The following is a 12,550-nucleotide window of genomic DNA, read 5'->3' on the forward strand; positions in this document are numbered from 1 at the left end:
AGGGCGAAGAGGCTGCAATACTCTACATATTCACTGATTGAACACACAGCGCAGCCATCAAATACTTTATAAACTCAATGCGCAGAGTCCAAGATAGCACACGTACATCTCCGAGATGTCTCTTTAAAACAGTTTGATATGGAAAGCATTGCATTCTATTTACCATCTGCTAAACATCTTAAAAAGATCAGATTTACAAACATTCTAAATCTTAAACATCTCAAAGACATCTGCTGAAGGTCTTATTGACATCCGAAACATACTTATTCACATATGTCTAATAGACATACTGAAGATGAGCAAACAGTGTTAAAACATGTCATTTATGATTTCAAATGTTTGTAAATCTGATCTTTTAAGATGTTTAGAAGACGTTATTAAGGGCCTGGGTAGCTCAGCGAGTACCACCCCTGGAGTCATGAGTTCGAATCTAGGGCATGCTGAGTGACTCCAGCCAGGTCTCCTAAGCAAGCGGAGAAAAGGGGATAAAAAAATAAATAAAAGAAATGTTAAGACTTTAATTAGATTGTGATGCTTTCCAGATGAAAAGATCAAAAACAGGCATCTCGAAGATGTATGTGTGCTATCTGGGATCATAGACTAAAAGCTATGAGGAAACCCCATATGATTGACTTGACTATTAAATTGATTTTGGATAAATTTGAATTGATTTTTCCTTCATGATGCATCCATTGTTGAATGATTTATGCCTCTGTTATGTTCTTGGTGTGAACTTGTAGACCCAAATCAATTATGCCTAACAGAATTTCCCTTTGAATTTACTGATAGTTATCCAAGACCATTTACTTGTATTTTATACTATCTTGTAAACACTTCCTGCATTAAATGTATGAAAATAATTCATCGTGACCATTCTTATTATAAGACCAGTAATTGTCACTCATGAACGAAGCATTTGTCGTCTGTGCTGATCCTAGTGGCAGCCACGTGACAAATAAACGAAATTACTTGAATAACGATTTGTTAATTTTGGATTCAAAGATCAAACGAGATTCAAACCCAATTCAAAGATCAAAGTCAGTAAAATGCACCGATCTTCCCATCAATACATTGTTAAAACGTATCCCACAGAACCAATATCCACAAACCTGTTAAAGTTCCTTTTGTCTATTATGAAGAATTAAGAACAGACACAAACCTGTTTGTTCTTCAGTATCTTCGTTTTTAATTCTGCAGTGTTCTGGATCACTCATGTTCTCACTCTCCTCTTTAATAAACTCCATAATTACAGTATTATATCATGCAGACTTCAGATGTTAAACCTGGAATAATTCCTTCAAACACTTCTTCATTTAAAGATGGAAATATTCCCCAACATTTACAATAATCGATGTTATGCGTCTTCTTCTATTATTGTGTAGCGGTTCTCAGACTGTGTGTATGTCGCCTTCTAATGGACTGTTGTGGAATCTTCTTTTTCTTCTAATTTGTTTCTTTCTTCTGCATATTCTTTGCACTGTATTATTACATGTTCTACTGACTCCTTAACCCCACAGCAGCTGCATAACCCTGTTGGATGTTTTCCTATTAAATGCACTGTTGCATTTAACCCTGTATGCCCCAATCTGAGTCTTGATATAATACATTCTTCTTTCCTTCTTCCCACGATATCCTTCCTCTACCGACCAATGGTTGTACTGACTTTTCCTCATTATTAAACCAATAGGTTTGCCACTTTTGCATTATTTCCTTTTTAATTATTGCTTTAATTTCTGATCTACTATATGATATTTGAATGTCAATGTCTTCTTTCATCATTGCTTTTTTTGCCAGTTTGTCTGCTTCTTCATTTCCTTTCACTCCTACATGAGTAGGTACCCATTCAAATTGTACTTTCTTGTTTGATTTTTGCATATTATATAAAATCTGGAAAATCTCCACCACTATGTCTATTATCAGAATATTGAGCATCCAAACTTAACAATGCCGAACTAGAGTCTGAACAAATGAGAGTATTAGTTGATCCTATGTCATTTATCTTTTGTATTGCAATCATAATTGCTAGTAATTCTCCTGTATATTCTGAAACATGATCTGATATCCTTTTTCCTTCTGCTATTTTCAAATTTGGGATGGTATAAGCAATTCCCACCTGTCCTTTTCCTGGATCTTTAGATGCATCTGTATAAACTTGAGTAAGACAATAATATTTTGTCCAGATATACTCCTTTGTTATTTCTGCCTCTATTGCTATCGTGTCATTTCCTTGCCTTGACTCTAATAGGAATAAATCTACTTTAGGTTTGGGCATAATCCATAATGGAGTTGGAGGTAAAGTTACTATTAATGCAACTTTATACTCCTTTAATTTCATTAATTTCTTGTACTAAATCTTCAATAATCCAACCAAAGCTAGATTCCTTTCCTTTTCCATATTCCCAACATGCTTCTAACACCCTTTTGGTCGATTTTTAAAATGTTTTATCCCCTTTTCTCACAATTTGGAATGTCTAGTTCCCACTACTTAGTAGGTCCTCATGGTGGCAAGGTTACTCACCTCAATCCAGGTGGCAGAGGACAAGTCTCAGTTGCCTCTGCTTCTGAGACCGTCAATCCGAGCCTCTTATAACGTGGCTTGCTGTGCATGACACTGCATAGACTCCCAGCATGTGGAGGCTCATGCTACTGTCTGTGATCCACGCACAACTTACCACATGCCCCATTGAGAGCGAGAACCCCTAATTGTGACCACGAGGAGGTTACCCCATGTGACTCTACCCTCCCCAGCAACCTGGCTGGAGTCCCTCAGCATGCCCTAGATTCGAACTCGCGACTGCAGGGGTGGTAGACAGTGTCAATGCTAGCTGAGCTACCCAGGCCCCCCTGATATTTCTGACCTTTTAAATTAGCCCAGTATGACATTATTAATTGCTGTCTTCTTAAGTACATTGGCATCTCACCCAACTCCACCTGCAAAGCTGGAATTGGAGAAGACGGATATGCTCCACAAAATATTCTTAATACTTGAGATTGTATTCTTTCTAATTTACCTAACTGAGTTTTAGATGCTGATCCGTATGTTATACAACCATAGTCAAATGCTGTTCTTATCATTGTTGTATAAATGGTTTTTAAAGCCATTCTACCAGCCCCCCATTCACTTCCTGAAACACATCTCATTACATTTAACATTTTCTTGCATTTTTCTACCATTTTATCTATGTGTGTTTTCCATGTTGCTTAAAGTCAAACCATATTCCTAGAAATCTTACTTCTGAAACTCTTTCTAATTCCATATTATATAACGTTATTTTTGTAATCTTTATTTATCTTTTTATTGGTAAAGAAGATGGATTTAGTTTTTTTTTGAGAATTTAAAGCCCCACTTATGGGACCATTTTTCAACATTATTTAAGGCTGATTGCATTTTTTAAACTATATATTCTTCATTTCTTCCTTTGAACCAAAGGGCTCTTTCATCTGCAAACAGCAATTTACCCAAATTAATATCAGCTGTAGCAAAACATCATTAATCATAATAATAAATGGTAATGGACTTATGACACTTCCTTGGGGTGTCTCGTTTTCTATCAAGCCCCTATTGGATATAACTTCTCCAATCTTCACTTTAATGTTTCTTTCAATTAGGAAATCTTTAATCCAATTATATATTCTTCCTCCTATTCCAATCTGATCCAATTTTATTAGCAGTCCTTCCTTTCATAACATGTCGTAAGCCTTTTCCACATCAAAAAATACTGCTATTACTGTTTCTTTACTTATTAAGGCTTTCCTTATATCTTCCTCCACATTTATGATAGGGTTCATTGTTCCCCTTCCTCTTCTAATTCTATTTTGGTATGGGGAGAAGAAATTTCTTTCCTCCAGATAGAACATTAATCGATCAGTAATCATCTTTTCCTTTAATTTACCTAAATGTGTAGTTAAAGCTATAGGCCTGTAATTGAATGGTTTGCTTGGGTCTTTCCCTGATTTGAGAAAGGCACATCCAACTTACCATTCGATGTTTCCCTCTTTTCCAATAGATGTGGATATTCTTTTGAAAGTTTCTCTATCATTTCCTTACTCTATTGTGTCAAATTATCTGAACTGTTTATTTTTGTAAATGCACTTCTGAACATTTCAGCTTTCTCCTTATCTTCTATAGCATTCTCATCTTCCATATTTAACACTGGATAAACATATTCTCTTCGAATTCCACTCATCTTTTTAATCGTGTTACATATTTCTTGTATAGGTGTGTTTTCACCTATTTCTTCACAAAATGATCTCCAGTACTCTTTCTTTTCTTCTCTTATTGTTCTTCTTGTTTCTGCTTGAGATTTCTTATATATTATCATATTTTCCCAGTTGTGGGTTTTCTTCAATATTTTAAATGCTTTCCTTTTCTTCTATACTGCTTTTATACATTTCTCATTCTACCATGGTACTATCCTCTCCATCCTATTTCTTTTACTTTTTGGAATACATATTTCTGCAGCATTCTTTATGGCTGCAACTATTTCTGTATTTATCCTATCTATACTTGTTTCTTCATTAATCTCGATTCTTTCCAATCCTTCCTCACTCACTATCTTTTTTTTTTTTGCTTTTCTCCCCTCGTAGTGGCGTAGTGACTCAATCTGGGTGATGGAGGATGAATCTCAGTTGCCTCCGAGTTGTGCATGACACCGCGGAGACTCACAGCATGTGGAGGCTCATGCTACTCTCCGCGGTCCATGCACAGCTCACATGTGCCCCACTGAGAGCGAGAACCCCTAATCGCGACCACGAGAAAGTTACCCCATGTGACTCTACCCTCCCTAACAACCGGGCCAATTTGGTTGCTTTGGAGACCTGACTGGAGTCACTCAGCACGCCCTGGATTTGAACTCGCGCCTCCAGGGATGGTAGTCAGCATCAATACTCGCTGACTACGGATTGACAACTCACCACATGCCCCATTGAGAGCGAGAACCCCTAATCGTGACCATGAGGAGGTTCCCCGTGTGACTCTTCACTCCCTAACAACCGGGCCAATTGTGGTTGCTTAGGAGACCTGGCTGGAGTCACTCAGCATGCCCTGGATTCAAACTCACGACTCCAGGGGTGTTAGTCAGCGTCAATACTTGCTGAGCTACCCAGGCCCCCCCCTCCACTCACTATCTTAAATTTTTCCCAGTTGGCTTTCTCATATTTCCATTTTCCTGCATTTCCTTGTTTTCCCTTCCTTTCCCTTCTCACTAGTATTCATGATTGTACTTATTATTGGGTAATAATCACTTCCAATTGTACATTTCTTTAAAACTTCCCATTATTCCTCCTAATGTACTTGATACAAGTGTTAGATCCAGTGTTGACTCTAATCCTGATTTCACATCCACCCGTGTACCACCGTGCATCATTGAAGGATACCAAGTTTTTTGCTTCCATCAATTCTACCATATTACCCTTTCACTATTTCTGTATTCTCCATTATTAATTTTTGGCACAGGTTATAGAAGTTTATAATTACATATTTCGTCTTTTTTATCCATATTTCCACTACAGCCGGGTGCACAAAAGCGGGGGGACTGCGTTTGCGGGGCCCTGGCTGCGAGTGCTCGGTATCTGGTTGCCGTGACAACGGCGGTCATGAACACCGATTATGTAACTCAAGGAGTGAGGAAACCGCTCTTTTTTTGACAATTTGGGTCCAGCAGCCCATTTGGCAAACAAAAAAGTGAAGGAAACAAAAGATTTACCTCCCAGCCCTCCACCGGGGGATGGAGTGGTCTGGATACCAGCTCCATAGCAGACGTCTCGCTCCCTGGGTCGTCTGTCTCAGGGGCGCTTAGGAGCCTTCCGGGTCCTCGTGCCGGCCCGTGAGACAGGGGGCGTCAGCTTCCTGCGGGGAGCTCTACGCTGGGGCTGAGAGCTGGGCTCGGGTGGAGCTGCCCGGGCTTTCGCCGCTGCAGGGGGACGCCCTCAGCGAGCAGATGGGGTGTGGGATCTTGAGCCGCGCCAGGGTAAGATGTGCTGGATGGCCTCCGTCCACCGGTGAGAACTGCTGGGTCCTCAACGGTGTCGCCGAAAAGTCCAATCTGGGAGATGGGCGCATTGAGAAAGCGTGCTTTGTCGGCGTCCCTCATCTCGACCAGATTCAGCCACAGGTGGCGCTCCTGGACCACCAAGGTGGACAACGCCTGCCCGAGTGCTCGCTTCGTGACCTGTGCAGCAGCACTGTAGTCTTTGGTCGCCAGAGACGACGTAGTCCTACAGGCTCTGGAGGGGAGCGCCGGACGATCCCGCCAGGTGGCGGCGTTTTGCGTGCACAGGTGCATCGCAACCACCTTATCCACCTGAGGGACCTCCGTGTACCCGTGGACCGCCCCGCCGTCGAGGGTAGTAAGAGCGGACGAACCCGGAAGTCTGTTTCTGGCAGCGAAAGTTGCCCTCCACGACCTCGTCAGATCGTCGTGCACCTCCGTGAAGCAAGTGACCCCGAGCGTGGCCGTGAGCAGTGCCCCGAACCCAGGAACCAATCATCAAGCCACGAGCACTCAGGGAAGGGTGGAGGGTTCCAGTCCAACCTGATACTCACGGCGGCCCGGGCAAGCATGGCGGTCAGCTCTGCATCAGCCTCAGACTGGGCGGGCAGACCCGAAAGTGGCAGCCCAGTCGAGTCCTCAGCGTCCAACATCGCCAGTGCACTCTCCAATGCAATGATCGAAGACTCATCCTGCTCGCAGGCCCCGAAAGAGACGTCAAGCTGGCCATGAGGCGGGCTGGTCTCATTTGAGTACCTGACAGGAGCAAACGAGCATGCTGGGGAACAGGAGGTCCACGGGGAATTACCCATTGAACTCCCCAAATTTCCTACAGCTGGTAGAAGGCGCAGGCTAGAGTGGCTGGTAGATGGCGCCGGCTAGAGTGGCTTTCCTGCTTCGGAAGAAGGTAAGCCGTGACCGCAACGTTGCCATGGTCATATTCTTGCAATGAGAACATGAACCATCCACAAACGCTGCGTCAGTGTGATCGCTGCCCAGACACGTGAGGCAGCGCCCGTGGCCATCGGAGGCGGAGAGATAACGACCTCATCCAGGAATCACACAAAGACGGAAAAGCATCTTTATAAAGATGCGTTTTTAAAAAGACATTCAATGTCAATGTGTATGCTCTAATAGAGAAAATATACTCTTTCGCCCAGGGGCGAAATCTGCACTCGTCGTGCAGGAGAGAAAGCGGCTGGAAATGCGCCGTTGGATGAGATGTCAAACCGAGATCCTGACTCTCCATGGTCAATAAAAATCCCAGGACACCTCTTGAAAAGAGTAGGGGTGTAACCCTGGTATCCTGGCCAAATTCCCCCCATTGGCCCTTATCAGTCATGTCTTCCTAATAATCCCCATCCATTAATTGGCTCTATCACTCCACTCTCTCCTCTCCACCAATAGCTGGTAAGTGTACTGGTGCACTATAGCTGCTGTCGCACCATCCAGGTGGATGCTGCACACTGGTGGTGGTTGAGGAGGGTCCCCTGTTCACTGTGTAAAGCACTTTGAGTGTAGTGTCAGAAAAGTGCTACATAAATGTAAAGTTCATTCATTCATATGATTTCTATACCCTTTAAATTCTTGACCATTAGCACATAGACTTCTTGCCTTCCATTGTAGAATTAATAACATAATCAATGTTATCCAACCCATGACTCCTGACTAGTCCGTTATAAGTCCTTTCCTTACTGTCTCCCATGTCAATCCTCTTATATCTAGAAATCTCTCAGCTGCTTTTACTATGATCTGGATCTTTTCTTCTTTCTGTCTGGGCTGTTCAATTAATTACTTCTGCAACAAAGAGCACAAAGTTTTTCTTGCTTACTATCATTGTATCTTCTGTTATTCTGCTACCACCATTTAATCTCCTTGTCTCTTCATTCCCTTTATCATTTCCCATTCTTTCCTTTCCACTTTGCATAGTCCTTGAATCTACTGCTTTTACTGCTTCTGCATATGTTATATTATGCTTGACTTTTTCTTGTTGTATCTCCACTGCCCTTTTCCTGACCACACATCCTTCATATGCCATGCTGTGATTTCTTCCACAATTACAGCATTTCATTTCTGCTCCTACTTCACACTTCCCATACTCATGTTCTCTTCCACAACGTGCACACCTTGTCTTTTTTTAATTTGGACTGCCCAGTTCCCAAAGTTGCCTCTGTGTCTGAGACAGTCAACCCGTGCATCATATCATGTGGCTTGTTGAACGCGTTGCCATAGGAGACATAGCGCGTGTGGAGGCTTCACACCATCCACTGCGGCAACCACGCTCAACTCACCACGTGCCCCACCGAGAACGAACCACATTATAGGGACCACGAGGAGGTTACCCCATGTGACTCTACCCTCCCTAGCAACCAGGCCAATTTGGTTGCTTAGGAGACCTGGCTGGAGTCACTCAGCACACCCTGGGATTTGAACTAACGAACTCCAGGGGTGGTAGCCAGTGTCTTTACCACTGAGCTACCCAGGCCCCCCACACCTTGTCTTTGCTTTACATACTGTCGCAATATGCCCATATCTTTGGCAATTATAATATCTCAGAGGGGAGCCACATACATCTTTACTGGGTAACTAATGAAACCTAGCTTTACACGATCTGGCAAATCTTTACCTTCCAACTTTAGTCACACTGACAAACTATCGACCCTGCTCCCTTCTCTGTTCATTTGCAATTGACTTGCTTCCATGATTTTCCCTCCTTCAAGATTCTTTTTTAGTTCCTCCATTGTGTCTCTCAATTGGACCCCAGATATCACTCCATACACCCATGAATTTTGACCAGCTATCTTATAGTTCATTACCATTTGTTTGCCCACCATTTTTAGTTTTATTGCTTTATTTTTCTGCTCTTCGTTATTGCACGTTATCATCAATGTGCCATCCTGTAGTATTTTAGCAAATTGAATTTCACCTACTAGTTTGCTTAATTCATGAGTCAGCGCCATTGGATTCATTCCTGCTATACCATCTCTTCCTTTAAATTTCAGTATTACCCGGTATTCCTTCCTATTCTTATCCCTTTCAACTTCCTCTCCCTCACTATCTATGGAACTATGTTCCAATCCTTCCTCTTTCCCTTTTTTCTCTTTTTTGTTGCATATTTTCCTGTCCTTCCTTCTACCTGTGTCCATCCTACCTCCATTTCGTCCTCATCTTCACCTGTGTCTTCCACTCCTCTTTTAGTCTCTGATCCATTCCCAGTTCTATTTCCTAGAGATCTTGTCATCTCAAATTTTATGTTTTCTCTGACCTCACACTCCTAACTCCTTCAACGCTGATTTCGGACCTGGCCGTCCTCTGCAGAATCACTGTAGACATACTGAATTCCAAAACATGCATGTCAAACAAATGAATTCCCGTTTGCACACGTCAAACCCTAACCGTGTCTCTGTCCTGCCTCTCTTTGTCCTCATGACTTGCCTGTTCGAGCTGGGCCTCTTCCTCACTTCACCTGTTGTGGAATCAAGAGTTGTTTTACTCTTTATGGTCTTTCGTCATTAAAGGGATAGTTCACCCAGAAATGAAAATTCTCTCATCATTTACTCACCCTCATGCCATCCCAGATGTATATGACTTCCTTTCTTCAGCAGAACCCATCTGAAGAAAAATAGAAACAAATATCTCAGCTCAGTAGGTCCTAATAATGGAAGTGGATGGTAAAACGATTTTTGATACTCCAAAAAGCACAGACAATCAGCATTAATGTCATCCATATGACTCCAGTAGTTAAATGAATGTCTTGTAAAGCAATACGGTCACTTTTGGTGCGAAAAAGATCAATATTTAAGTACTTTATAACTATAAATCTTGTTTCCAGTAAGCAGCAGTATGCGCGTTCACGAGAGGGCTGAGGTCACGCTGTCTTTCCAGCGATGGCATGGCAACGTTCCATTCATTGTAGCAGATATTCTGTACCTCTGTTGGCATTGCCTACATGTGCACCACCATGTCTCCTGAGCTCTTTGTCTCTCTGAGGCATGTTGTTGTGCTGCTGTTGGTCCAGCCTCCTCCATCTCCCTGTTATCCTGTGTCCTTCACAAAGACAAATCTGCCCGATTCCAGCCTTGCTGAATCACCCCCAGATCATCACCGATCCTCCACCTGGTCATCTAATGGTTAGATGGAGACCTGGAGAGGCCTTCAAGCCACAGTGTCTCACACCCACTGTGAAATTTGGTGGAGGATTGGTGATGATCTGGGGGTGCTTCAGCAAGTCTGGAATCAGGGCAGATTCGTCTTTGTGAAGATGCATGAATCAAGCCACGTACAAGGTTACCCTGGAAGAAATCTTGCTTCCTTCTACTCTGACAATGTTCCCCAACTCTGAGGATTGGTTTTTCCAGTAGGACAATGCTCCTTGCCACACTGCCAGGTCAATCAAGGTGTGGATGGAGACCACTGGATCAAGACCCTGTCATGGCCAGGCCAATCTCCAGACCTGAACCCCATTGAAAAACTCTGGAATGTGATCAAGATGAAGATGAATGGTCAGCCATCAAATAAAGCCGAGCTGCTTGAATGTTTGCACCAAGAGTGGCATAAAGTCACCCAACTGCAATGTGAAAGACTGTTAGAGAGCATGCCAAGACGCATGAAAGCTGTGATTGAAAATCCGGGTTATTCCACCAAATATTGATTTCTGAACACTTCCTAAGTTAAAACATTAGTATTGTGTTTTTTAAAAATGAATATGAACTTGTCTTGTTTGCATTATTCAAGGTCTGAAATCACTGCATCTTTTTTGTTATTCTGACCAGTTGTCATTTTCTTCAAATAAATGCTCTAAATGACAACATTTTTATTTGGAATTTGGAAGAAATGTTATCAGTACTTTATAGAATAAAACAAAAATGTTTATTTTACTCAGACACATACCTATAAATAGTAAATCCAGAGAAACTGATAATTTTGCTGTGGTCTCTAAAGTTTTTTCCAGAGCTGTATATACTGTATATATATATATATATATATATATATATATATATATATATATATATATATATATATATATATATATATGCACTGATCAGCCACAATATTAAAACCACTTGCCTAATGTTGTGTAGGTCCCCTTCGTGACGCCAAAACAGTGCCAACCTGTATCTCAGAATAGCATTCTGAGATAAATATTCTTCTCACCACAAGAAGAGCGGTTATCTGAGTTACCTTAGACTGTCAGTTCAAACCAGTCTGGCCATTCTCTGTTGACCTCTCTCATCAACAAGGTGTTTCCATCCACAGAACTGCCGCTCACTGGATGTTTTTTGTTTTTGGTTCCATTCTGAGTAAATTCAAACCAGCCAATCTGGCACCAACAATCATACCATGGTCCAAATCACTGAGTTCAAATTTGTTCCCAATTCTGATGGTTGATGTGAACATTAACTGAAGCTCCTGACCCGTATCTGCATGATTTTATGCACTGCTGCCACACGATTGGCTGATTAGATAAATGCATGGATGATTGTTGGTGCTAGATGGGCTGGTTTAAGTATTTCTGTAACTGTTGATCTCCTTGGATTTTCACGCACAACAGTCTCTAGAATTTACTCAGAATGGTGCCAAAAACAAAAAACATCCAGTGAGCTACAGTTCTGTGGACGGAAATACCTTGTTGATGAGAGAGGTCAACAGAGAATGACCAGACTGCTTCGACCTGACAAAGACTATGGTATATACACTACCAGTCAAAAGTTTTGAAACACTTGACTGAAATGTTTCTCATGATCTTAAAAACCTTTTGATCTGAAGGCATATGCATAAATGTTTCAAATTAGTTTTGTAGACAAAAATATAATTGTGCCAACATATTAATTTATTTCATTATAAAACTAAAATTAAATAAAAAAATAATAAAAAAAAGTTTTTGAAATTGATGACTTGGACCAAATAATAAAGGAAAAGCAGCCAATAAGTGCCCAACATAGGTGGGAACTCCTTCAATACTGTTTAAAAAGCATCCCAGGGTGATACCTCAAGAAGTTGGTTGAGAAAATGTCAAGAGTACATGTCTGCAAATTCTAGGCAAAGGGTGACTACTTTGAAGATGCTAAAATATAACACAGTTTTGATTTATTTTGGATTTTGTTTAGTCACAACATAATTCCCATTGTTCCATTTATGTTATTCCATAGTTTTGATGACTTTACTATTATTCTAAAATGTGAAAATAAAATTATAATAAAGAATGAGTAAGTGTTTCAAAACTTTTGACTGGTAGTGTGTATATATATATATATATATATATATATATATATATATATAACAATGTATATTATTTTCTAGACCCACTGGCGGCCAAAAGTTTGGAATAATGTTTTTGAGTTGCCACAGTATGCAATAGTCTGGCATGTCTTAAGGTCAATATTAGGTCAAAAAAGGGCAAAAAAGAAACAGCTTTCTCTAGAAACTTTTCAGTCAATCATTGTTTTGAGGAATGAAGGCTATACAATGCTTGAAATTGCCAAAAAACTGAAGATTTCCCACAAAGGTGTACACTACAGTCTTCAAAGACAAAGGATAACTGGCTCTAACAAGGACAGAAA

General features: G+C 41.2%; 1 protein-coding gene across 3 annotated transcripts in view; it reads right to left on the minus strand.

Annotated features, from left to right (window-relative positions):
* Nucleotides 1–12,550, minus strand: part of LOC127429255 (gastrula zinc finger protein xLCGF3.1-like) — a 61,983-nt gene that overhangs the window by 11,235 nt on the left and 38,198 nt on the right. Inside the window, exon 1 of one of the 3 annotated variants that reach the window (XM_051678185.1) lies at nt 1,160–1,377. The exons of the other annotated variants lie outside the window; for them this stretch is intronic. Coding sequence (XP_051534145.1) covers nt 1,160–1,244 — 85 coding nt within the window. The 5' untranslated portion in view covers nt 1,245–1,377. Of the gene's footprint in view, nt 1–1,159; nt 1,378–12,550 lie in introns of those variants that run through there. 3 annotated transcript variants of the gene reach the window in all.

Source organism: Myxocyprinus asiaticus, chromosome 38 (genome assembly GCF_019703515.2).
Source record: "Myxocyprinus asiaticus isolate MX2 ecotype Aquarium Trade chromosome 38, UBuf_Myxa_2, whole genome shotgun sequence".
In the NCBI taxonomy this organism is placed as follows: Eukaryota; Metazoa; Chordata; class Actinopteri; order Cypriniformes; family Catostomidae; genus Myxocyprinus; species Myxocyprinus asiaticus.